The 27,889-nt window shown below is 35.2% G+C and overlaps 1 protein-coding gene across 2 annotated transcripts in view; it reads right to left on the bottom strand.

Moving 5' to 3' along the window:
• VWA8 (von Willebrand factor A domain containing 8) overlaps positions 1–27,889 on the bottom strand; it is a 193,131-nt gene that overhangs the window by 82,766 nt on the left and 82,476 nt on the right. For both annotated transcript variants that reach the window (XM_026859729.1, XM_026859638.1), the window contains exons 21-25: positions 20,505–20,581; positions 6,884–6,959; positions 6,133–6,268; positions 4,709–4,828; positions 2,900–3,105 (exon numbers count right to left, since the gene is read on the bottom strand). In XM_026859729.1, the coding sequence (XP_026715530.1) occupies positions 2,900–3,105; positions 4,709–4,828; positions 6,133–6,268; positions 6,884–6,959; positions 20,505–20,581 (615 nt within the window). The remainder of the gene's footprint in view (positions 1–2,899; positions 3,106–4,708; positions 4,829–6,132; positions 6,269–6,883; positions 6,960–20,504; positions 20,582–27,889) is intronic.

Raw genomic sequence — 27,889 nt, 5'->3', positions numbered from 1 at the left:
CAAGAAAAAAGGCCTATCATAAGAATCTCAGCTTTCCCAGACTCAATAGAGTTAGCAAAAAAGCCATTTTATTTTATCTGGACTAATGTGGCTTGCCTGATTAACATCTACCAGGGACATCATGAATCTTGACTCTGCAAAAGAGCATACAAAAGGTCTCATGAAAACTAGCAGATTAGATTGCAGAGAAACAGTCACAGCATACACTGGTAGTTATGGGGAGGATATGGTAACCCGACAGAGCAACAGCAGAGCTTCTTAGCTTGCCCATAAGCCACTATTAGTATCAATACTTCTGACATGTAACACAATTTGAAAACCGCAGGTGAGACAAAAAGGCCATATTCAGGTCACCTGCAATCTAGAGCTGCAAGATCCAAATTCCCTACTCAGTCTGTGGGGTGAAATAGTTGCTGCAGCCAAGTTAGGCACCTGCGTTAGACAACTTTCCCTATGCCTGCAGTTTCAGGTCTTCAAATTACTTTGGCATCTTGAGCTTCTCCAAAAAAACACTTTCCTTAAGAAACAGTTAGTATAGAGTCAACCTAGCTCTGAATGCACTGTCTAAGCTACAATTAAATTGCTACAGGTGCTTTACTTGAATAATCTTTATGGGAAGATGCTCTTGTAACTACATTGCAGACACAATCCTATATGTTGAAGACCACAGTTAATAAGAGTGCAGAGATCAGCCTAATAATACGTTGTCACAGTAATCAGAGTATTTTTTTACTGAATAGCCCTGATGCTCAGATATGCTCTCAGATAACAGTAATCAACAGCATTTTTTCTTCTCCAAAACATCCAACCCTTTTTTATAGAAGCAAAAAATTCCAAAATTATGTGAAAGAAATCAACACAATAGTACAAAGAGAGTGGGGCTGTGGAACTGCTGTAAGGGAAATTGTTTAACAGCATGACTAACTTCCCTCCTTCCTTCCTAAGGACCAGCAATTTTATTGACTCATTTCCCTCCTTCCTCTTTCTTCTCTACCTGAAGACCTAAAAGCTTCTTACTTTGGAATAACCATTATGTTTATATTCATTGTTTACATTTGGCTACTCCCAGCCTTTTTATTAATCAGATTGAAAAACAAGTTACAGTAAACAAAATGTTGCATCCTTTCAAAAAGACTGGGATCTTGAAAACAAAAGTTACAGAAGAAATCAAAGCTGCAAGTTTGAGATTTATTTGGATATTTATGCTTGGCTTTGAAAGAGCTGAAAACTTAGCAGACAGGAAACTTCCCTGCTGATCTGTGCCTTATGTCCAGGTTGAAGTGACCATACTAATCTGATTAAGTGAAGGAGACAGAAGCAGAGAGTAAGTGTCCTCAAAACAATTAGCAATGCAGCTCTTCCAATATTCAGTTAGATGCTGTTCACGCTCAAAAAAAAAAAAAAAAAGAGAAAGAATTAAGCACTATATTTCTGCACCAGTTGGTGACAGAAGACAGTGCAACTTCAGGTTACTTGTAGGTAGATGGTGAAGGAAAGAACCTATGAAGGAATGTAGGAACACCCAAAGAGTATGAAGACAGGAAGGAGTTCATTTAAAGAAAACCCTAAAGCACCAGCTTTTCAGCAGCACAGCAACTGTTCCTCAAGCCTGTGATTTTTCCACTTTAATTTCAAATGTAACTCTGTGTTTAGAGATCAGCATGTACATGTTCTATCAGTTTGGTAAACTATCAATTGATGAAGGATCCTAACAAACCACTTTGTTCATGTGTTTGGCTAGATTCCTCAGATTTTAGGTCTGAATTTTGTTAATCCTTAGTACAAAGTTATAAAGATAGCGTTATTTGTTATTTATATTATTAATATCATAGTGGCACCAATTTACTTTGTCTCAGGATCCTGTTACAGGCTAGAGATCACAGAGCACAAAAATTTATACTCCTCAGAAATATAGATGAATTTAGGATTTTTACAAGTAGTAATTCTAAGATGCAGGATCTAAATATCTGTATATATGGATGAATGTATGCGAATACCTTCATGAGCACAAACACGAAAGCACCATGCAACCCCATTACACCATGCAGTGTTAAGCATGAGAACAGTAGGTCAAATTTGTGAGAAATTATATTCTAATTGTAATAATTACATTAATATTGCCACTATTCTTTTTTTCAATCTAGGATTCAGTAATTCAATAAATAGTCTATAACTTCACAAATTACTGACTTTATGACTGCAAACAGAATAAAAGCACTGCCCCTTCAAAGAACATTAAGATACTTCATATTTTAAACACTGCAGACAAAAAAGTATTCTTCAATTTATAAAGAGAGAAGGCAGGCTCTACTGTAATCTTAAAAAAAAAAAATCACCATTAAATCAGAATTCACAATTTCACCGTTAAAATGTGTGTAGGAAGCAATCATGGATCCAAAGTACCTGTTTGCTAAGTTGTTATCCATCTAACATTTTCCAGCAGTGCTGTATTACTGTTATGCAGCAGGAACTTGTTTTCCCCCGGGAAATGATTAAAACCAAAAATTTTATAGCGGCATAAAGCGAACAGTTACACTGCCCTGGAAGTATTTTATGCTGAATATAGACTTTTATAATGAATGCTAGTATGAAGATTGCATGCTGTATTCACAGTAGGAATGTGATATTTTCTCACATAGTAGAAAAAAAGGCTCTCATAGTGTTTTTATACCTATAAATAGACATATAGAAAAAATATCTGCCTTTGTACATCTGCAATTCGTACCCACAGACTATTCTGAACATGCGAATATGATGATTCCATCAAAATGCAAAACTTGTCATAAGAATGAAATAAAAAATGCATGAACTATAATGGCATTTTTTTTCTAAACCCTTCAAGCAATAAAAAATTAGTAGCAATGAACTCAAATTTTGAATGAAATCTGACATACTGTACCTGTAAGTGTTTTACAATATTCACAACCTCTCTAGTTGAATAGGGATAGTTAATAATTCCTTGGTCAGCTAAGCTCCTGAGTTCTCCAAAAGCAGCCACCAATTTCTGAAGAATCGGCTCTGGAACATCAGGACCGTATTGTCTAAGCATAGCCAGTTCAGACTGTGGTTTGGGATTATCAACAGCATGGCAACTAAAAATGTCCCCTAATAAGAAAAAAAGGCATAGAGTTAAGTAATTTATAAAAAAATAGCACCACAACAGCCCTTTTAAATTTCATACATCACCTTAAATGGAAAATCAATGGTTCAAGAGGATGCTGAGTACCTGCTTATTAAAAGAAGACAAAAACTACTTTGAAAAATGTGAAGGACAAACTCGTGACGAAAAATATCAAGGTTCCTGGAAACATGGAGATGTCTCCTGTCATTCTAATGAAGATGACCACAAAGGAGAAATTGACTTCAAGAAGAAACACAAGTCAAATGAATGCAGAAAAAAAGAAAAGAAAAAAAGACTAACAGGTTGAATGGGATCGATTTGTGAACAGCTTCAAAATACCACAGGATGCAGAGAAATCTTGACATGCCGGAATGCCCTAATGCAAACCTAGTGGAGAAGTCTAGAGGAAATACCAGATTTATCTTTTCTCTCTGCCTGTCTTGAAGTATGGTAAGAAATCTGGCAAGATACTGAAACATCTTGAGGAAATGTAGCTGTGTGAATTTCACATCCAATGAGTCTTTGACACAGAATGCCCATTCACTGGGAACTACATCTATCATGCAATACAGAGTTTGGTTTGTACCTGCTTTTCAGTACGTTATTATTTCTTGCAGAATAAGCATTATGGCCAAGGCTTACAGGTAAAAACAAGTAAATTAAGGTGCCTGCACATAAATGTCTAGGCTAACACAGGTAACACAGTCAGTGGAGTCTAGGGGTATTCACAGCACTGGTGTCACACTGCCAAAGCCTTGCCAGAGGCCCACTTAGGCTAATGCTGAACTATACAGGTAAATGAATTCTTCAACACTTGCTCCTAAGCAACGTAAATTCTTGCTTTTGCTGTGAGATGAAGCTGTGTGGAATCTTGGGTGATACACAGGATTTTTAGAACCTACCAGCAGCTTTCTGAAATGAGGCTGCTGTTATTAAAAGAAAATGTGATGTGAAATTTGGACGGCTTTAACTGAAAGTACTATGAATTCAATACCTGGTTAAATATATATATTTCAAAAAGGCCAATCACACATGGCCACATACATGGGGAGGCTAACGAGGAGTAAGAAGCATGTAGCATAGAGCTAACACTAAAACACAGAGTAGCCTCCACTGCTGAGAGGAAAGAACCATCCACCAAGCTCCCATCTTTTGTACTGAAGAGGATACCACCTGGCTGTTTGATATGGGGAAAAAAGACTCGGTGAGCAATTGTGTTAATCATCAATGTCAGGTATTAAGCTGCTTACAACTCATTTTTTTGCTATATTTGTACACAATATATGATCATTAACAAAGATTTCTTATAACCTTGTCTGTCTGCTGAGTTTGACCAAATCCCATAAAACAAAATAGCTGTAACACAGTTGGCCACATACAGCTGTTCTCTTCAGGGTAAGTTTGGGCACTTTTATTAAGATACGTAAATTTACACATTAATCTTCAAGCTGAATCTCACTTCTAGTGTCTTACGTGAAACAAAGTATCAATATGTATAAACACCCTTTCTCTTAATGAAATATAATACATAAAGACAGTTATTGTATTAATTTTATTAAAGATCGCCATTTAATATGAATCACTTACCTAATGTGCCAAAAAAGTCATTACCCAAGAAAGGAAATCCAGGTCTATTTGCTAGAACTATCATTCTAAAATCCGGATGAATAACTATTACATTTTCTCTCCCCTCTACATGAGCGTGATCTGGAAAAGAAATAAAATTTATTAATTGCATATTTAAGCTCTGTGATTATGAATGAATTAAATGAACATAATTAGATTTAGAATTCTACTTAGAATTAGAAGAATTCTTCTAATCTAATTATGCTCTTCTTAGAATTAGAAGAACAGTTACAAAAAAAGGCTCGGTAACTTCTTAGCATGTCATTCAACTATGAGTGTTCTAGGTTTTATTTTAAAGTTTCATAATTTGTTTCATGAAAATTTAACCAAAGTGTTTAATTTAAAAAACATGAAAAAGCATCTGCTCTTCTTGAGGTGGGGAATACATGTCCTGTCTATATTTACTTTCACCAAAATGCTGAATGGAGAATAAAATAATAAAATGTGGTTTTATATAGGTCTGCCATTATCTGATCTGGGAACATGGAACTGAAATTCCTCCCAGTTATTACAAAAATCTGTGAGAAGCCAGAGACACATGATTCCACACATGCAAAGACTTGTTTCTCCAAAATGAGTCAGACTGGCCCTACTTGTTCTCTTGCAGCATGTTTCCAGTGGCATATGATGTTTGGGAATCCTCTTACCTCCTCTAAAAACTTAACAGTAATAAGTGAGACTGGCTAGCAACGTATTTACAAAAATGCCCGCCTACAGTTTATGACAAACAAAACTCAAGTGTTGTGCCACACAAGTGCTGAATGATTGCTCCACTCATCCATTGTTCCCAATATTGTTAAAAAGAAACTACGTAAAGTACAGTGTCTACTAACATCAAGAGGGCATCTCAAACATGGTCTCTTTAAAAAAATGAAAAATATTTAGTTGCTGCAATTCACATGAATTAAATTGCATTAAATTACAAAATACTTTCATCCTGCAGGATATATATTGAAATAATATAAGCATATGCAATATTTGTTTAGGTGAAACCCTAAACAATTCGGCCTTAGATATACTTATATCTTCAATTCTAGATCCGATCAAATTGTACCCCAGATGTCCATAACCAAGATTGTAATTTGATCAATTAGTTCTTTATTTATTATGGTGAATGAGAAGCAGAGAGGTCAACTTTCATTTTGTTGGTTTTGTTTGTTTGTTTTTCATTTTTCAGCAAAATTCATGGAATGCTAATTTAAGAAAACCTTTCTGGCTATTGTAAAAGTAATAAATAAAATGACTGTAAATTCTTTAATTCTTAACCTTTTAGCATAAAGTACTTTTTCCATTTCTCTGGGTCTCTACTTAGTAGTGCAATTGCTGAAAACCAGCAACACGTTACATTGTACTGTAAATGATCAAAAAGCTTTCTATCTACTTACTGGCAACAATTCGCCTTCCATCTGACAAAACCATTTCCCCACTTTCTACTAAAGTCTTTAAGATACAGGTAACATTTGTTGGTGCTTTGTCTGCCTCATCAATTACCAAAATATGTCCGAACTTCACCGCTTTTACCTAGAAGAGAAAATAATCAAAACATCACAAGCCCCTAAAAGACTTGCAAGAAACTGCATTACTGATTTCTCAGTCAGTAGTAGTGACATCTCAGTGGCACGGAGACACAAAAGGGACTCAGAACAGGGAGAAGCTGTGACCGAACAGTAGCAGAGAGGACATTGTGCTAGGGAGGGAAGTGAGGAGCTTGAGCATGAATAGGAGTGCTGAGAGAGAAGTGCAGAAGCAGTTTGCATCTAGACTGTGAACATGTAGCCAAAAACTAAAGAATGGCTGCAACAGCTGTTTGGAGTCCAACTTAGCAGGTAGGTGTGAGATGCTACAAAAAAGGAGGAGGAAAATACCACTCCGCCAGTTAGAATATGTCAGGTTAATACTAAATTATTTTCCATACTCATTTTATGCATGCAGACTCCCAAGACTATCATCATCTTTGCATGTGGCACAGCAAACATGACCAGAGTAAAAGTTAACGAAATGTTACCACACTCACTGACTGTGACAGAAATGTAATCAAATCACACATAATTTTCTTATTTAAGAAGTCAGTGTGTTTAACAACATGTTTTAAATGAAAAACATTCCCAAATATACAGTCCAAATGTTACTACTGACCAGTGGTGAATCTTCATATATAATAAGACCATCTTTAACAGAAGGTTGTAGGGTAAGGCTTTGTACAGTGGTATCCCTGAAATGTGGAAAACCAGACAATATTAATTAAAAATACACAGGAATTTTAGCTACAATAAAATGCAAAATGAACAAATGAAAAACTGAAGGCTTGCTTTTTCTAAGAGGAAGAAGTATCTTTTTTTTTCTTTAGAATTCTTAAAAAACTTGAACTGAGAACAACGCTCTGCCAGCTTAGGGTTCAAAGGTGAGTATCCTTGTCTCTTGACAGGGCTTTCACAGTAGCTCTCAACTTCTCATAAACCCTGGAAACAAAAACACTGAAAAGTGCATCTCTATCTTTTGCATGGAGGCACTTAACTTTCTAGTTAAGCATGCTTAAACTGTCATTTACATGACAAACAGGTGAATCTCCCCAGAAAAACCAAACAGGGATTTGCAGTATAGTATCATAGTTAAATAATTAATGTTTTTGTTGCTCTTTTCCACGTACAACCAAGAAAAAAAAAAAGACTAAAAATACTTGTGGAATTCTAAAAATCAGTTATTTTTAGCTCTATCTAAACCATACCAGATGGAATAATTTTTACTAGCACTTACTACATTTTATATCACAGACAGTGTAAGCTCTTAGATGGCACAGAGGCTTTATTCTATTTATGTTTTAAGTGCTCAAATATTTTTTTTTTCAAATTTAAAATAGTGTTAATTAAAATCTGTAATGAGAGTATTCCTTAATCTTCACTATTTTCACCTATTTCAACCTCCACTGAAAGTACAGATAAATAAAAACCAGTTGCAATTCAGAAAGGTTCAGCAACAGACATCACCACATTGGATTTACCTATATAAATTATGTCCATAACCCAGGGAAAAACACTCCTGATTGTATGAAATACCTGTCAAAACCTTTGTCAAGATCTGTAAACCCAACCTCATTTATCTTGGGGTTCAGAGGGATCAATGAGCTAAGAAATAATCCAGAGGTGGGCGATGACAGGTCCCATGACTCCCACAATCTCATGAGCAATGGGATATGCAATTCAAGCTTAGGGCAAGAATGTTACGTAATGCCTTTCCTCCTGTATTTCAAAATTTGGATTAATTTGCATCAGCAGAATGATGGACTATTCACAAGACAAATCCATCAGAAGAGACTCATTTACACTGCTTGCTTGATAGGTAAGACTGGTAACCTTTGCATTGCATGTGAGATTTGATGCAACAAAAATCTCTTACCTTTCACAGCTATGCTGTATAACAAGACTGTCTGCTTAAGCTAAGCTGACTCACTGTTCTAAATACCCACCTTAGTTCTATCTTTAATTTTGTAACACCTTGTAAAAAACCAACAATATTCTGATAAGCTCCATGGGTACAGGAAATCAAACACAGTACTATTTGCAGCAAACTATTAAATGGCCAGTTTCCAACTAGTTTTAAACTGACAGCAAAACATGCACATTTCCTTTATTTGAAACGGCTGTCAGCAGGATTTCTGTCCCTAATAACGAATAATTTATTATTTAGCTTTAAACTCATGACTGATTTATGCCAGTGTGGCCCATGCACAGGAATAAAGCATAGGGAGGGAAGAGAGATTTTTAATGTTCAGCTACTTCATCTCATCTTTAATTGAGGAGGGGAAAGGCTACAAAGCTGGGACCACCTTCACTTCATTTAACCCTGTCAAATGCAGCCTGTCACAAGCAGCAACTCTCCCCAAAACAGTTATATTCATATTGTATTCACTTGCAACATATAGATTTCAAACCACTAAAATAAACAGTACCATTAATCTCTTACCTTAGAAATCCTAACATGGACACAAAAAAGAGCTTCTATTGTAATCCTGCTTATCTATCCACTGCTATGCTGGGCAGAGAAATCAATAATGGATCCAAAAATAACAATAAACCAACAACTTTTCTTTCTTGAACACAGACTATTCAGGGACTAAATTCTCAGACTGTATGTATCAGCCTACCTCCATTACCAGTTATCATTTCTGGTTGAAGCCTATATAGTTGCAGATGTAAAAGAATTATAAATTGTGTAAATCAAACCCTAGAGTATATGAAGGCACAGTCACGAGTTACTAATTAGTCAGAAATAATGAATGCAAAAATGTACTAAGTAATTAATCCAAGGAGTAAAGGAGAAGGATTTCTCAAACCCAAACTGTGATCTCTTTAAAGTAATAGAAAGGTGAGAAGATGGGAGGATCTAAGGAAAGCGTAGGGCAAGAATAAGGTAAAGAAACATGAAGCATTACAGGATGCTTTACATATCATGAATTTGAACTTAACCAATGCATGAAAAAAAATAAAGTGAACAGAGCATGGCAGGAAATTAAGATCTCTAGTGGTGGTGTGGATGGGCACGGGTGGCATTAGAAAAAAAGACACAAATGTCAACTGTTTTACTGTAACACAAAACAGTATATTTTACTTTTGGTGAACTAGTTAATCCTCTGCCTCTGCAGAGATTACTTACAAACCTCTGATACAGAACACTAACTTGTGCTTTGTATTGCCAGCAGCCCACACAAATCCTTAGGATGATCTCATTCTTCATGAAAGACAGAATTGAACATATCTTTGGGGGAAATAAACCCCAGAAGAGTTTAAGGTTTACTTAAGCGCTATTATGAAAGTTGCATAAATCAGAAAAAAATGTAGAAGGTATCAAAATGAAAGAACAATTTACATCCTAAATCTAGCTTCTAACTTTTAAAAAAATTTTATCTGTGGTTCCCCTCATTCTTCTACTCTGTTGTTATTCAGCCCTAATATTTTAAGGAAATATTTCAGGGGATTTGCAATGTATTATAGAAACTAAATATACAGCGAAATATGAATTCCGTTGGCTTGATGACATAAGTGAATGCAAACCTCCTGTACTTTCTTAGGCTATTACATTCAGCCACGTATATAAGCATGATTTTGCCAGAGTTAGTACAGATAAATGTTATTTGCCTTTCAGAATTATAAGTTATGCAACTAGATGTCATTATTCTTTGTTCCTCAGAAACCTCAGAAACACAGTGAAGAATGGTTAAAAATAATTTGCCTCCACAGGGATTTTTTCTTCTTAAATTTCCAGTTTGTAATGAATTATGTAAATGTAAAGACACAGAAACATAGAATAATAAAAATACGGTAAGTCTGAAATATTTCTGAACAATACGGTATGCAGATTTTCCTAAATGTGTCTGGCACTCAAAACATTAGACTGCGGAATTTCACTTCTACAGGAAAGGAAATAAAAACTGTAATTCGCGTTCACTTAATAATATTAGCATTTTAATATTAACCAGACTCTAACAAAAAGACATGAATATCAAAACCTCCTAATTTCATCACATTTGACACCCAAGATGAAAACAGTTCTGACACAAAGAAGCAAGACTGTGGGAATGTAGAAGCAAGTGAGAAAAGCTGTCTGACATACTGTCAATCCTACTCAACTAAACTGATTTGTCTTCTCCTGATTGTAAAAGAAAAATATGAAAAGCTTGCTAATGTCTTTCCTAAGAACTTTGTTATATTTTTATCAAGCAAGCCATTCTCACAAGCTCTCCATAAAAAAAAAATAAAAAAATCTGCTACTGAAACTGCAACTATTCTGACAGTACCACTCAATTCATAGAATTCATAGTAGGAGTTCCAAAAATTCTTTTGACGATTTTTTGTTTATTAGCTCACATCATTACCTTTTATTTATTTTTTGCTACTAGTGCAGTGCATTATTTACCCTAAAGGCAGTTTTGTGTGAGGTCTACAGACTTACTTGAGCATATTAGTCAGTGATAGTTACTCTCTCTTTGACAGCAATGCCTTCTTTCTGGGGAACAACTGTGAGATGTGGCAGAAGAAATTTCTATCAACCACAGAGACTTTCAGTCCATTCTGTCCCTGTCAATCTTCAAGATTTACCCAAATTCTATTAACTGAATTTTAAAAAGTTCTCCAAAAAGAGAGGAGAGAAACTGCACCTGATACCAATTTTGTTGCTTAGAATAGAATTCTTCTCTACACAAATCCAACCAATGAGTTCAGCATTTATTATTCCATTCAGAGAAGACAGAAACTTTCTCCAAGGCTCTTTTCACATGAACATTTGGAGTTGTTTGGAAATGCTGAATATCTCTATCGACAGACCCTGAAACAGGGCAGGATGGGAGGCAAAGATGGAAAGAAAGCAAATCTCCAAGCATTCTGCATGTCCTGTGGTGAGACACAGGAGCTGAAACTAGCCAGGAAGAAAAATTAAGGAACAAAAGAGAACGACGTTCCTCTTTAGAAATTTGTGATAGTTCATCTGGAGTTTCACCTGGCTGAAAGATGCTTCTTTGGAGAAACAAAATCAATGCATGAAATTCTTCATTATAAATGTTAATGCTGTCTATATGACACATCTGCAAATATTCACCGTATGTTCTGACACTTGGCCTCCCCAAGAACATTGAAATGTAAACACCAAAACAGAATTTGATCACTGTATAATTATACTCATTATCATCTAACTTAAGAAAAGGAAAAGCTATTCCAGCTCTTTATTTTAAGACTTGAGTCCTCAGGGAGGCTCATGCCCAAATCCAGGACACAGTGTCAGGACTTCAGTTAACGTTATTCCATATTCAGTGGAATTACTCCATCTTGACAAGTGCTGAAGAATACTGTTGTGGCTTTTGTGTGTACTTACACTGAGATTGAAAGGGTAGGAGAGTATCTATGGAAGGCAACCTTGGGTTTTAAGGTTTGGTGCTCATGGTAACAAGTTTAGATCAACCAGATTCAGGTTTGGTCTTTCTCTTATTCTCCAAATGGAACTTTATGGTAGTTGAAAGGAAAAATCAGAGGCACGGAATATATACTCTAATAATTGTTGTTCTTTATTTCTCTGATACATCTAGCTCTCTGAATACCTATGTACATAGAGATGGATATATAACTTCTCAACTACATTTCAATCAGACATGGATATACCCATCTGCTGTGACCTCATTTTAAGAGTATTTGAAAACTAATTAGGCCAAGGGCCATCTGAAACTGTTAATTGGTTAGCTAATCCACTCATGGATTATTTTAATGAACAGTAGGCAATCTTAACACAGAAGTCTGCATGGCTTTGACATTTACAAATTAATTTCTTTAGCCAACCTGTTATACAGCCATTGCATTTCATAATCTGATCCCTGTGTTAAGGAAATTCTAAAATATCTGAAAAGCCAAACAGCTTTTCTCTGTTAGAATGACACTGTAAAGCCTTTTTGACTTATCTATACACATTGTTAATTACATCTCTGGATTTTTTTTTCTGCTAGGCCATTACAGCTACTCAGCAGGACATATATTTGTTTAAAATCCAAGAAATTATTTGGAGTATAAAGGTATTCATTACTCAGCATGACTGCAGGTGGCAGAACAAAGGCCAAAGGAAATTATATGTTTAATTCAAGTTATATGCTTAAATCAAGTTATAGAATTACTTATATGTGATCCATCTTTCAAAACAAGATGCAACATTTTCACATAATTTATTATAACAACATAAGAAATTCACTAATCCTAATTATAAAATCCATAAATGAAGAAACATGACACCCTACAGATCCTCTTATTGTATATAAGAATGCATTTCACCGAGTAAACAGCGAGAAAAAGTTACTTCAGCTTTAGGGGACAATGAAACAACAGGGTCTTCTAACCTAAGTTATTTCTCCATAACAGCCACACAGCAGGATACTCAAGCTGATTTCAGTTCCTACACAAAGACAAATGAAAGTAGCGCTCTCACACCTGGAATCTGACAATAGCAGAGCTAGTCAGCCGTCTTATGAAAAGCTAATGTTGGAAACAGAGACCATTAGCTTGCATGAATTGTTGAAAGCTTTGCACTGCAACTTCATATTGATTGAAAATGTATTTAAGAAAAGGGAAAAAAACAGTAAGAGTAAAAAAAAACTATAAAGACACCTATTATATGCTAGCAAATTCATTCAGTGTTTCACAACATAAATCTTCATAACAAAACCCATGCCATCTTAATTATTTCCAAACCTGAGCTGCATAAAGAATAAAGCACACGCTGTAAGGTTACTGGACAACATTAAAATAAATTATTCTAGACATATACATTCAAGACTCAGAATCATCAGGAAAAATTATCTAACCTTTTATTTCTGTCTGCCAACATACAAATCCACAACACAAACACACCTTCACTGTATTCAATGTATTCCTCCAATAAACCAGTGCAGCTTAAGACCACTTGCTTCAACAACAGAGATAGCTTTCCTTGGTTGTTAATTTTTAAAAACAGACCTGCAGAGCTATATCAGCATTAAAATTGTTTTACATGGCCCTATATTCTTTCAAGAGACAAATGAAATGCTGAGACCAAGTACACTATAGTTCTACAGTATCAGGTGCTCATCTGTGTCTTGGGCAAAGGAAGTTATTGCTTCTGAAACAACTTTCTAAATTAGAATTTAAAATATCTGAACTCAATAAAGCTGAAAGGCTAGTTTTAAATTATCCCAATAGGGGAAACAGGTAATTAGATTTTACACTGATTATGTGTGCTGAAAAAGAGGGAAAGAAAATTAACATCTAAAGATTAATGGACAGTTTGTAGTTAAGTATTGCTTGTAGGGAAACCATAAGCTCATTTTCCAATCCCAAACCTCTTCATTAATTTGGTTCTTAAAGATCACAGCAAAATTACGTTTATTTTGAAAACGATAACATATGCAAATTCAGTTTATTTTGGAAGAAAAGATCATCAGATTACTGTAATTTATTGCGGAACTAGAAAAGGCACAACACAAAATGTAGTAGATTTTTAAAATGAACTGTGTATCACACTTTCCACACTAGAATAAACACATTAACTTTGACAAGAAGGTGCAATACCATACGTAAATTCTTTGAAAGGAAATGAAGCATTAGGAAAACCAGAATAACATAATTACATCTTCCAAAAATTAGTAAGATTATCAGATAACAAATATAATTTCTATATTAGCATTCTGTTGACAGTGGTGAAGTGTCAAATTTACAGCAAAACTGAATAGCTTTAGCATATATGTTAATGCCTAGAAAAGTGGAAAACAAGTTATCTTAACTTGTCAGAAAAGATATCACATGGAGAACTAAGACTAAATACAGCTAATTTAAGGGCATAAATCCTTTTATTGTCATGCTAAAGAATAAAACTTCCTACATTGTCTATTTTCATGAAAAGGCATCAAACCATATTTATTAGCAGTTCTAACTTTTTCGACCTTACAGAGAACAACTCTCATACACCAAAAAACACTCCCTCTTTTTGTCATATGAGTTTATATTGACAATAAGCTAATATCCTATAAGGTTATTTTCTTGATACACAGAAGGAGAACACTTCAAGAGAACTAAGTTCCATATCTTCTGCAGATTTCACTGAGTCTCTGAGCAGCAGCAAATGCTTTCATAATCCATCAATAAATTATTGATGTAGATTACACTGCAGTCTACTCATCAAAAGCTTCTATTTCTGTAAGCAACAGCAATGTTCTTACACAACTAAATAACTGCAGATCTACATACTAAAGACTTCAGAGTTGAGGCTGACAAGTTTTACTTATCACGACTTCAGTGGCTGCATTTGCAGTAGCTCAGAGGGGTTCTGGTTCTCCCACTAGCTGAGTATAATCAAGTTCCCATCACAAGGGAAAGGATCAGTACTTTTCATCCCCGAACATTTTGAGTTGTGTAGAGGAGCACCTGTGATAGACACTCTGCAGAGCAGATGGTGAGATGCAGTTTTTTGCACTTCCTATGGCTGATCTATGGTGGAGACAGCCTAAAACCAGAAAATATCTCAAGAGAAATTTTTGCTCATTATTTACACTCATAATGATAAATAAGTGTTCTAGAAGTTATCAAATTTACACAATCTAATCTATCTAATTACACAAAAAGTTCTCATTTTTCTTGTTCTGAAAACAATGGTGAGTCAGAAGCTGTTTCTTAGTTCCCTCAACTTTAAAAACCGGTCCATACTGACACATTTGTACATCAGCTAAGGACAGTGAAAATGGTCTCCCCACATGGAACAATCACTGCTGGATTATCTAATTTTATGAAGATAAAATAGCAAACTAATTTTAAACTTCTCCTCCCCCTCCCCGTACTGAACAATTTTGATTTAGCAAGACATGTTACTACAACATACCTAGCATAAGAGCTAGCTGGGGTCATTCACCTGCTACCTTGCAGAAACTGTTGGTGAATCACAGAGTGGTTGAGCTTGGAAGTGGCCTCTGGAGGTCATCTGGTCCAACCCCCCTGCTCAAGAAGAACCACCTAGAACCAAAGTGCTCAGGACCAGACAGTTTCTGTGTATTTCAAAAATCAAGGAGTATAATGTACACTAAACTTTAAAGAAAAGGTACTGACATAGAAAAATGAAAATTGTGCCTTCCTAAACAAAGCACATGTGCTGTTTGAAACAGAGACATTCTTTCTGCAATTAATTTTTCTTAAATCTCTGACTACCCAAGACAGAGAGGGTTTTGTTTGCTGTCAGAGCTATTAAGAGCACAACTCATGATGGCAGATAATAATTTCAGAGGATTCCTGTTGGCAGTTGCTCTTTTTGGCCAATCCAACCCCAGGAGAACAGGGGTCTCAGCTTTCACAGGTCTTGAGTTGACACTGCGTTCTCCCCAGTAGTTTTCCAGTTCTCTTTAGTTGCCTAAATTAAGATTTCAGATGAGAATAAACTACATGTAAATTTTTTTCCATTTTTAAGCTCATGTATTAAAGACTAGAAGTGTATTTTAATGAAAGCTGAGATCAGATAACATCATATGACTCAAAAACTTGATGTATATATCAATCCAAATATCTTTAGCATGGAAAACCTAGTGCCTCATTTATACTAGCAGAAACTACTACAAAAAGTGAGTCACTGAATTTTACATATTCCTAGACAGAACCTAAGTTTTTAGGAAACTTTTCTATTAGAAGTCTCTTCACAATCCAAAAAAAAAAAAAAAAAAAAAAAAAAAAAAAGCATCATAAATGAGGCTTGCATTAGAATCAAAAGGATAAATACTGTAGTTCTGTAATCTGTAGTCTACACAAAACCAGTAACTTCAAGGAGGATAAATCATTGTCATCAAAATTTATAAATTAGCTTGTCAGTATGACTTAATTTCAAATAGATGCAAACCTAAATGTTTAAATATCAGGTAAAGGACATTTTACTCCATCAAAATCATTCTTTGTGCAATTAGTTACTAATTTGATGATAAGAGAAGTAAAATTAATCTTTTTTTCTTTGATCATATCAAAGGAGTCAGCAGTCTGAAGTCCATGATACTTTCTTCTCACATTCTTAGGCAGGGGAGCTGGGAGCTTACATTTAGGTATGTATCTATTGCTCTCATCAGTGCTAAGAAGGATTTTACAGTCTTAACAGGGCACATGTTCTTTCCTGAATCTTCTCTAAAGCTTTAAATTTTTTTTCTTCATTTAGTGGAATCTTCTTGGTCCAAGAGACTTCATAATTTAAAGCAAGATATTATCAGTTTCCATGAAAATCTTTTTCCTCGTTCGATGAAATTTGTTTTACAGATCCACAGTTTACCAAATTTAACTTCAGATTTTTGTATAGAACCATTGGTAATTTTTTTTTTTTTTTCACATCACTCACATGAGAGACAGCAAAAGAAGTAACAGCAAGGTTCCTAAAACGATGAGTCTTTCCAGGGTTCATGCATTTAGGTGCAACACAAATAGCTGACTCTACGTTACATTTATTTGGAGAACATCAAAGCTTCTATGAAAATCAGCCGGTATATGTTTAATTTCTAGACAGACCTCTCATTGGCCTATGGCTGCACAGACATCATAGCTTTTCACCTTTCTACCAGCATGATGAATGCACACTCAAGGTGAAAGCAGTAAAACCTTGAAATTTTATATTAGGCAAGGTAGCACTATTGTTTGTTCTGTAACATGCAGCTGGTGTCCTGGGTACACAAAATGGAGACAACCATCCCAGAAGGGTAAACAAAATTTAGGATTTCTCAGCTAAAACTTACTCTTGTAGGAAAGGACTGACTGGGAAATCCTGGCAGATGAAAGTTCTTCCTTAACATGGAAAAGCAGCAAGATGTTTCTTAAGCATGGTCCTAGAGACAGGCTGTGCAGAGACTATGCCAAATCACCCGTTTCAGAAAAAGTCCTATAAGCCCACAATTAATGCAATGAGAGAATAGGGCAACTCCTGATCATCTTCTGATATCAGGAAGTATGCAAGAGGAAGCAGCCAACTTTTTGAAGAATTTATAAGTAAATATTTTTCTTGAATTTAATCACAGCTTCCTTCCAGTTACAATTTTTGGTTTTATGGTCCCAAAATAATTTATAACACTTAACAATTTCAAGATTATAAAACTTTTCAATAAGGTGATGTAAGAAAGGTTAAGAGACAGGATTTATAACCTCCACAAGCAATCAAAACCTTAAGGTCACGCTGACCCTTGCCATGTGAATCAGTGGTAGAGCAAGTAAATACAGATGTCAGAAAGGATGTTTAAGGAAAAGCACTCTATTTTTTCCTGTCCTCTATCTACTCTCTTCATCTGGAAGTATAAGACATAGAATGTGAGATTTAAAAATTACTCCTGGCAATAGCTCATTGCTTCCAAGGGAAATATCCCCTGAATGTCATTGGACATACATAGTGTTAGACTGGCAAAACTCCTTATATGATTTCATCAAGACAGTAAAAACAAAACAAAAAAAAACACAAACCAAAAAAAACCCCATCCTAACCAAACAATCAAAACCCAAAACCAAGCCAGCAATTTTAGTTCTTTCACATTCCTGTTTGTTGGCAAAAGGGGTGAGGTATTCTTCTATACATGTACATCAATTACAATGCATAACAAACTTCATTATACTACATCACAGCATATTTCCTCCCTATTTACCTCACAAGCTGTTCACAAGAAAGTAAACATTTCTGGAATATCTTCATGATTTTGGCACTTAAATATAATTAAAAAAACTGGTTTTGAAAAATTACAATTAGATTCATAAATCAGAATACTTCTGAAATTTAGTCTAATTACTTTTATCTATTATTTATTCACTACTTCTATTTATCACATAATACTACTTATATTGACTTTAAAGCTCTTCTTACAGGTCTTCATTATATGAATTTTAAAGGCCTTCTTAGCTTTCCACTTCAGCAGTTTCTTCTCTGACTACACCTTAATTATAGCCACAGACAAGGATATTTTATAGTTAAGGATATATCTCTTTACTCCAGAACAGTTGCAACACCCATTCTGTATTGGCATTATTATGCATACATGCATATTACGTGTTTTATAGCTAATTATATGAAGTGGCAGTTAACATGGATGAATTCAAGAATTCATGATGATGACATCAGCCATTTTCTGACAGATTCACTACTTCACTAGAAACTCAAAGCCTCAGGATATGCAGCTGACAAGTGCACACTCATTTTAGAGAGACTATTTGAAGTGGAACTAGAGAGTCTGCAACCAAATTCCAAGGACTAATGAGGTACCACCCGTCAGACACATTTCTGAAAGGGCAGAGTGTCCACCTTCATCTGACACTGAACTGCCTCCACATTTTTCATGAAGAAAGCATTAATATTATTCCTTTCCCTTACAAGATAATCAACTAAAATGCATTCTTTGAATGTTCAGTTTCTCAAGATCTGTAATTCAGGTATAGAAGCACCATTAAAAGTATGATATTTAGAAGTACTTTCCTGTTGGCACGCTTAACGGTATTGATGGTAACTAGCTAGGAAATCTGCAGAAACACCCAGGGCTATCAAAGATGAGGCGCACATTCTAGTATACTTTTTAATAATATACATCAATGCCATAAGCTACTGAATGCATATCTATCCACAAAATATCTAAAAGCTTAGTAATTAACTGGTTTGGGTTTTTTTGTGTATCTGCTCTTACTGTGTTTTGCAATCCAAAAGTGTGCACTAAGAATATCATAGTCATTGTTTAAATATTTACCCTGTGAAGTTTACCAAGGTACTACATAGACTTGAGTTCTTCACAAAGTATTTCAAAATGCAACCCAGGAAATAGAAAATTCTGATTTTTCTATATTCAGGAATTATTTTTGTAGAACTGCACAGGACTGCTCATAATTTTCTACTTCAGTCTATATCTAAAACCCCTGTAACGATAAACAGTACTTTACAGAGACTACAGAAGTTTGTCTTGACTAGAAAAAAAAGGCACATACTTTTTTCCTAGCGATGCATAAACTACCATGCTCTAACTAACACATTACAGAGTTCCATCATCACCCAAACATTGTTTATACAATATTCTCCTGAGCTATCCGAATTTATGTTACTGTTCTGCTTGACCACACCTCACTGGGGAACAATTTTTCAGAAACACACTGAAAGACAGAAATACTGTAGTATTTTGTGAAGTAATTAGGATTTGCAAAAATGATATTGTATTTTATTCAGAAGCTAGTGCCTGCTCCAAGCAGAGATGACAGGAAAGTTAACACAAAGCTGAAAGTAGCAGGTCACACACAAAGTGGTATTTCACAAAGAAGTGATGAAAGTCTAGGAGACGCAGTATAAAAGAAAACAGCAGTAGAGAAATGATGAGAGCAAGCTATCTAAATATCAGGAATACAAAACATTTGAAGACAAAAGCTTCCTCCCAGCTTTTGTCTTCAAATGTGAAAGTGCTGCAGAGACTGTGTTACAGGGCAAAATATCAAAGATGTACCTTTTTATTAGTACTGTTTAGAAAACAGTGATTATAGAAAGATACAGGGTGATGAAGCTAGGAAGTTGAAGACAGAGAGGTAAAGATTAGGAATGAAGCTGAAAAAAGATGCAGTTCAATTGAAAATGAATCTTCTAGACTTTAGTTTTTATTTCAATCTATTTTACTTCTAGTCTTTATTTCAACTTATTGATTTAAAGTTCATGTCATAAAAAGCAGGCAAATAATTTGATATTATTTCAGCTTTTGAATTGTTTTCAATTGATTTGTTGTCTTGAAGTCTGTTTTCTAGCTTGCATATGAAAAAAGAATTTTCTCATCCAAATGTTTACGGATGAGGAAGAAATACATGAGCTTAGCAGGAGTGCCAAAGGAAAAAAACAAAAAGCCTTTACTATATAAAATGTTGCTTGTCTAACAAGTGAAATATTCAAACAACCATCTTTGATTTATTTCCCCTCACACAGTACCTCATGCTTAGAGAAATCTCTTCAGAAATGACATCAAAATATTGCTGTCATCTTGAGCATAGTTTAACACTCTGACTTCTACTTTCTTTTATATTAAGCAATGTGAATGCATTAGATTCTTGTATCCCCTCCTCAACCTGTCAACTTATTGCCTCTGCCTAGAAAACAGATATATTCATTGGTCTGTGTGCCACCTACCACAATAGGGTCTCTGTTCAAACAGTAAGAACAAATTAAACTTCAGAAACATAAGTTTTAAAACACGGGAAATCAGATTATAAACACCAAGTATGGAAATGTAATGCATTCTTACCTATGCAGCTGTAAATACTCTCTGGGCCTGTTTAGAAGGTGAAGGAATCTGTCAACAATCTTGTTTTTCCCAACACCCTGCAGTAAATAAATATAATATTAAGACATAATATAGATGTACACATTTAAGAGTTATAAACAAAGAAAACTTCTCCAAACTGTTAAAAAACTCTCCATATTCCTTTATAGACAAATACAATCTCAATCCACATCTAAGATTTCTGAACACAGTTTATTTTACGTATATATATATTTGCAAAATACTTATCTGTCTTACTAGGAATAACCAGAGACAGGATTGTGCCCTTTGAGTTATGTAACACACGACAATGCATCTTTTTAATTAACACCAGCATTTTCCAGCTCTTTATTTCACAAAGGTATTGAGAGGCTGCAAAGGCTAGGAAGTTGGCTTGCACTTAATAGGAAAAGGTAATTCTCAGTGGTCATAGAAAACATTTTGTAACTGTCATGTGGAATTAGAGCATTGCCTTAGTAGTATTTGTTAATCCCTTTCCTCAGAAGTTACCAAAAAAACCCCAGATGGAATAAGAATTTGGTTGGAGATCAAACTGATCTTTAACTCTCCTACTGCTGGATGTCTAGCCTTAGCTAGCTGTGCAGAATGATGACGGTGGATTTATGAAGTGAATCAGGTGTTGCTAACCTCCTGGTGTGTTTTGTACAAGCAGTTCAGAAGCTGGCACTTTAGCCCAGGCCTAGCCTGGTCCAATGGAAGGACTTAGCACAGCATAAATTAGGTGTGCTGCTGGAGAACATCCTCCACTTTAGTCTCTTCCTAAGAGAATCCAGGTCATACATCACTTGACACATATCAAACTGCAGAAAAAGAGATTCTCTTCAAAAGTAGATTCATGATCAGATCTAAAATGCTAATGTAGATGCAGACCAAGATGACAGTTTAGATGCAAAAATTATTATCCTTCCTGCAGGGACGTGGCTGCAGATTTGGGAGCTCAGAATGACAGTGAGGTTCCAAAGAAAAAAGGAAACGAATTTGTAGAATGAAAAGCTCAATTGTAAACCAGTCAAAAGCTGACAACACATTGTCCCTCTGCTGAGATTCTCACTCTGACTGCATGAATGCATCTAGTAGTCCACACCAGTGTAAAGCAAAGCAGATAAATATAATCCACCGAAAGAACAAAGAGATTAGATTAAACCAACTTGACACTCACTAATGTTTCATTTGGCATTGAAACAGAATAAGAGCAGAGCTGCAAGTTATGACATTTATGACTAAGTTCTAGCTGAAGGATGGCAACTGCCAGCTGCAGAACTGCAAACTGTTTTAAGCTTCTCAAAATGGGGCCACAGTCTCTCATCTGACTACATTTATGAGAACAGAGAATCATGCACATATGTGTTGTAGTTGAAATCAAAGTTACCACGAGAGCAGAGTTAAAAATACCACAAAAATAGAACTACCTAGATTCTACTGCAGACTCGACTCCAGCACAAGAAAGCAAACTCAAGTTAGTGCTCTGCCACACACCTCCTCACGAACCTTCTTCCATCCGATTCTTCAGAAGAATCTACAGCTTTACACATAGGTGCAATAAGAAGCTGCAACACACTTAATATCTATCACCAGTCATGTCTGAAAATTGTCACTGGAAACAGTTCTTCACTGCTTTGAAACAGGGGATGAAATTGTGTAACAGATTCCTTCCAGGAACTCAAAGAACATATCCATTTGGGGGGAAATATGCAACTTCAGGAATAGCATCAGAAGCATCAAAAGTAACAAGAAACAAGGTAAGAATCCCCTAGAATTGCACACAAATGAATTAATTCCCATGTTTCCTGCTACTTGCAGTCAGATACTTAAAATCATGGATGAGTGAACAAATTGGAATACTCCTAATGTCAAGCACAAAACACCCATGCTGAAAACAGCTTCATTTACTTTTCCTAAGAGAGCTAGGGCAGATGACTGCATGCAGTTTCTGTACCAATACCAAGTAGATTGAATATCCTTTTTGCTGCAGAGTGGGACTGCAGCCAGCTGTGGCAAGTACAAAGATGAAGAAATAGATCAACATATTGAATCAATGTAAAACATACTTAATATCAAAGGAAATGGTTACTGTAATTTAAAAAAAAATTGGCTTTCAAGTGCATTAACAGAAAGCGCATGTGGTTTTTATGTTTATGACAGATTCTTAAAATTATGCCTGTAAAGAATATTTTCCCAACTATAAAAAAAACACTGCTAGATTTTTTTCACCCTCCCCTGGTCCAATAGCAAGATGACCAAATAGCTGATTTTGCGTATTTCTGTCCATGCTGTTATCACCAAGGGTATTACGAGGAGTGTACCACACTTCTGCAAGAACACTGAGAGGACACAAGCATGGTCGAGGACCACTGTGGAAGAAAGAAAAGAGTTACCACAGTAACACAGTGAAGTCAATGGGAGTTGTGCCATGACCACATCTTGCCTTTTCTTCATTTGTATTTGTGCATTTCGCCAGAGTCCCCACACATTTTATTTTATTTTATTTTATTTTATTTATACCTCGATTTCAAAACGTGATACATTTTTAAAAAGGTGCATGCGGTATTCAAAAGCCAAAAGGCATTCCCACCAGATTTTAGCTATTATAAACACGTTAACATTGCCCAACTTCTAAACTGAACTGCTTCAGAGAGTACATTATGTGCCTTCACAGAGACTGTGGTGTACCACATAAAATCCTTGGCTGGCAACACTAGCTGGAGCAAAGTTCAAGTCAAAGCTTTTTGATTCCATCCCTCCACATTCCTACTTCATGACAAGTTACTACTTTCTTTTTGTCTCAGTTACTCCATTGAGAAGGCACGATATAACAGAAAGGAAGGAAAAGACCAAAGCTATTCAGAAGGCTCTTCAGTACCATTAAAAAACTGAAAAAAACAGCTTGGATGAGTTCATTCCTTATTCATGAATCTAAGGCCAAGAAAAGCAGGTTTACTCCAAATCCACCTGACCTTCATGGGATAAAGAATACGCCTGGTAGCCTTCTTCAGGTGAACACGAAATGTGGAAAATGCTAACCCATCTTGGAAAAAAACCCTCTAAAATGAGTTACTGGCACCTCGGAAACAAGAAATGATAAAAATGGCAACAAAGCCACCCCCTGAGTCTATACACAGTGCCAAGGATCAAGCTGGATCTTCTGGATACCCACATAGCTAGCAGTCAACTATGTAAACAGAAAGAATCAGAACCACCTTTCTTATGAACATACTAAAAGACTAAGTAGATCTTGGACTGGATTCAGAATGTAATCATACGTAATTTGCAATTATTGCAGCCTAAGGTAACATTCAGAGGACAAAGTAGTTCGCCATTAATACTTGCTGTATGTTATTTATATACACACTATTGCAGTTACTTAATTTAACAGAAATATAAACACATGCTAATTAGAGTGAAAAGAACATCTGTGTTGGTGTTTTGGCTGAACTGAGTAAAAATATTTCAGAAAGCAAATATTAGACAATTTTTATTCTGTCAGACATATGGGACAACCAAAATAGAAAAATGGGAATAAATATCTGCACTAATGAATAACAAAAAGGAAATCATGCAATTAGAAGGCAAAATAATCCCTTAGTTAAAAATTCTCCTAAATGACATTATAAACACTTGTTACCAAGGATAAAATTACTTAATCTTCTAGCAGTAACTGCAGTTTCAAATATAAACGAGGTTGTTACAGGTCCCAGGAGGCATTTTGCAATTCAGGATGCAGCCTTTACAGTAGTGGGACAAATTTCTCCCGGCACAGCCCAACTAAAGTCAATAAAGTTACAGTCCAAAAGAACTGGACTCATGTTTTTGAAATTAATATTTTGCCTCTTAGAAAAACACACTACTGGAAAGAAGATCTAAACCATGCTGTCTCATTTTTATTTCCTTTTAAATGATTTGCAATTCATACTGAAGCAGTTAAACAGGTTGCCATGTTGTGCTCTTCAGTACTGGTCTTCAGCTGAGACACTGCAATCACACCTTTTCCATTTCAGCACACAGCCATCCTTATAGCAGACCATCTATTTCATTACAAAGGAATGAAAAAAATTTTTAAACTGGTGAAAAAGCAGTTTAGCACTTTTTCACCTTATGAAATTTTATTTTATAATTAATTTTAAAATTGTATTATTAGGGAATGAAAGACAATATTGACTTTTCATTAAATTTTAGTATACAGAACCCTCACATGAGAGTTCTCAGTTTGTGACTTCCTAGAAAGAGTTAGAGTGATAGTGTCATTGTCACAGAAACTTATGGCTGAACAATGAAAATGAAGAAAATGAAAACACTGTTGCTAATATATGGTTTCTAACACTGGGTCTGGCACTGAATCACCTTCCAGGCCCACAGAATGCCTGTTTCTGCCACCAAAAACATTTGCAAGAATGTACACATTTTGATCGAGGCTGTACCAGAGGATGTATTTCTGATTTTAAAAAAATGTACTGTTACTACCACAGCAACAAGCAGCACCTATACAGAACTCTCTCAGACACTCCAGATGTTATTAAGCTCATCACTCCCTGCTTGGAACAAACATGAATAATGCAGTGTAGTAACTGCACAAGGTGTGTCACCAGCAGACACCAGAGGACCACTGTAATAGACATTGCCATTTCACTCAGATGGTAGTTACAAAGAAAACAGTTGTGCAAAAGCAGTAGTGATTTAAGTCTTGCCCCAGCTGCAATCTATATGTTTAGTGGTTACAACAGTAAATGTTCTTTTCATTTAGTATCTCTTTATTTTATTATGAGATTATTATCTGGAGCATGTAAAAGTTATGGTGATGGTAAAATAATAAAATTTTGTTATAAGAACAAATAAACTTAATTCCCTGATGGAAGTCATGAATGGAATGTTTTGGATATATCTCTCACTAAGCTTGTTGAGTTTATGCCTTTTTCTGACTTGAAGTACAACCTTCAACCTAGAGCCCTGACAGACTAAGTACAATCTTGACATTTCCAGCAACGTAAGACAACTGTGGTTCAATGGAGAGGAGCATATGAAAAATTTACAATAGAAAGAATCTGTGGGAAAAAAACATCCGAAAGCAAAATCAATTAACTGATCCTTTTTAAATTCTGGTTCTTCACTGTAACTTGTAAAGGCAGAAAGCAATACTATAAGAACAGACACATTTAAAGAGCGTGCTTATTCTCACATGTGCACATACTGTTATGACTGCAGCAAGAGAAATATTTTCCAAGTTTTCCATAACTGTCACACAGAATTCCTTAGGCAAAAATATCATAGTATTTGGCCCAATTTAGCTCATTTGGAGCTCAGTTTCTTCATGATCATAATAATAAAAAATTGATTTAGGATAGTACATTCTTGCTTTCAAGAGGAAGCTGCTGATTTTTACACAAATTTAAGCAGGAAAACAAAGTCCTTTATTTTTATAAAAGTTAAAATACCAAGCATTTGCTATTTCAAGTTTTCTGGTGGCTGATACACTCAGTATCAACTTAATTCAGTTTCACAATGAGATAAGAAGAATATTATCTTAGAAGGAAGATCTATTCAAGCATGTCCTTTTAAATATCTTTAAGAAAGACTCAATCATTTGTTCTACTAAATTCTTCAAGAATAAAATAAATTCCTAGAGGGAGTCCAAGAGTTCATGTGAGTTGATCTCTCAGTTAAAGAAAGGAAGCAGAAAGGATGAAATTACATTACATCAAGGAAATAAATTATTAAATGTGCCAAAAGGCCATTACATTTCTAAGCTATTTTAATGTATTTGTGACAGTCTACTTACTGTGGACTTACATCAACATTTTTCCTAAGTGTTGGAAGAGATTTTGTCATGGTCTTCTTTCAAATTATTTATAACAATATTTATCACCTTTATAGAATTCTTTCTTACTCTACTTCATATTTCTTTCCGATTTCCCCTTATCTATACATTGTCAATTAGACTACAAGCTATCCAGGAACAGGCTTGTTTTATCACCTTGCAAAGAGTTTTCCTTCTACATGGGGAAGTAGAGAGGGAGCAATTTTGAGTAAGAAGTACAATCTGAATTGCCACACCATCAAATGAAGTAGGACGTAATTTAAATGCTTTCTGTGTTCAGCAGTAATTTTATCAGTAACTGAATGGGATTTCTGATTATTCTTATTGATTATCAACTTTGCGTTTCTTGTTGAAAAAGAGAACATAAACAACAGGAAAGCCAGAACAAGATGTGGAACTCCAGTATCCATTAATAATTAATTGTTGAAGACAAGAAATGTATTATTTCTTGTCTTTTTTTTTTTTTTTTTAAATGTAGCTCTTCCTTATTAAGTAATTTATCATAAAAGCAGGATGGACACTGGTAACACGAGTATTTCATTTTCAAGGGTAGACCAGCCAGTATCAAATACTGAGAAATAACCATAAAGGTTGCCAGTGAAGAAAACTATAAGACAAAAGAGAAACTGGAAATTCTGGAAAGAGAAGAACAAGGAAAAGATGACAAACAGGGAATGGTCCTGATGAACACTGAGGCTGTCCCAATGTACACTGCATTTCCTCTGTCCACCCTTCAAGAAGGCTGACAAAGGGAACATTCCTTATAATTCTGAGAATGGTTATATGATATGGACAGTAATGTTCACTCAGCCACTTTTCATTGCTATGCTCTACACTTCGAAAACGGTGCAGACAATTTAAGTAAATGTAGAAGGCCAAGCACTGTGTGCCAAAGCTGACAGGTACAGTCAAGCAGAAGGGCACATGCTGACTAAAATGCACCTAAGAATATTGGCTATATGTATTGAAACTTGAATCAAAATTAAAAAATATGTGTTATTTAAAAGATACATTATGGAATGGATAAGGGCTAGTGAAGCATTAATGAAGACATTGCCAGGGACAACATGCAGTTCCCAAGGCATAGCAGAATGCCTGGACCTTGTACAAGCTGCATCTGTCCGGCTACATAAAAATGCAAGTGTGCTGTTCTAGATAACTTATGGTAAATAATGGTAGATATTTATATTTATACACTATATTAAATTAGATATTAGATATTTATACACTATATTAAAATTTATAATATTTATAGTTATGTCATATTTATACAGTGAATGAAAATAGAGTAACTCTAAAAGTCCAAATGAACAGAAGTTACTATTAAATGCTTCCTGTATGCTAACTATGCTCCAAACCAGAAATGTTCAGAATTCATTGCTGTGACAAAACCTCTTTAATTTATAAGATCAGCTATCTGAACAACTCACACTATAAATCATGGAAACAGTAATGTCAAATATAATACTTCAGTTTTGTTTAACATGTGGTTAGATGTTTCAGAACTTCAGGGCCCTAAAGTAAGTGAGATAGGACA

The sequence above is a fragment of the Athene cunicularia genome, assembly GCF_003259725.1.
Source record: "Athene cunicularia isolate RWA chromosome 1 unlocalized genomic scaffold, athCun1 chr1_part1, whole genome shotgun sequence".
NCBI lineage: Eukaryota > Metazoa > Chordata > Aves > Strigiformes > Strigidae > Athene > Athene cunicularia.
The sequence above is the reverse complement of the archived record's forward strand: the minus strand, read 5'-3'. Positions and strand labels throughout refer to the sequence as shown.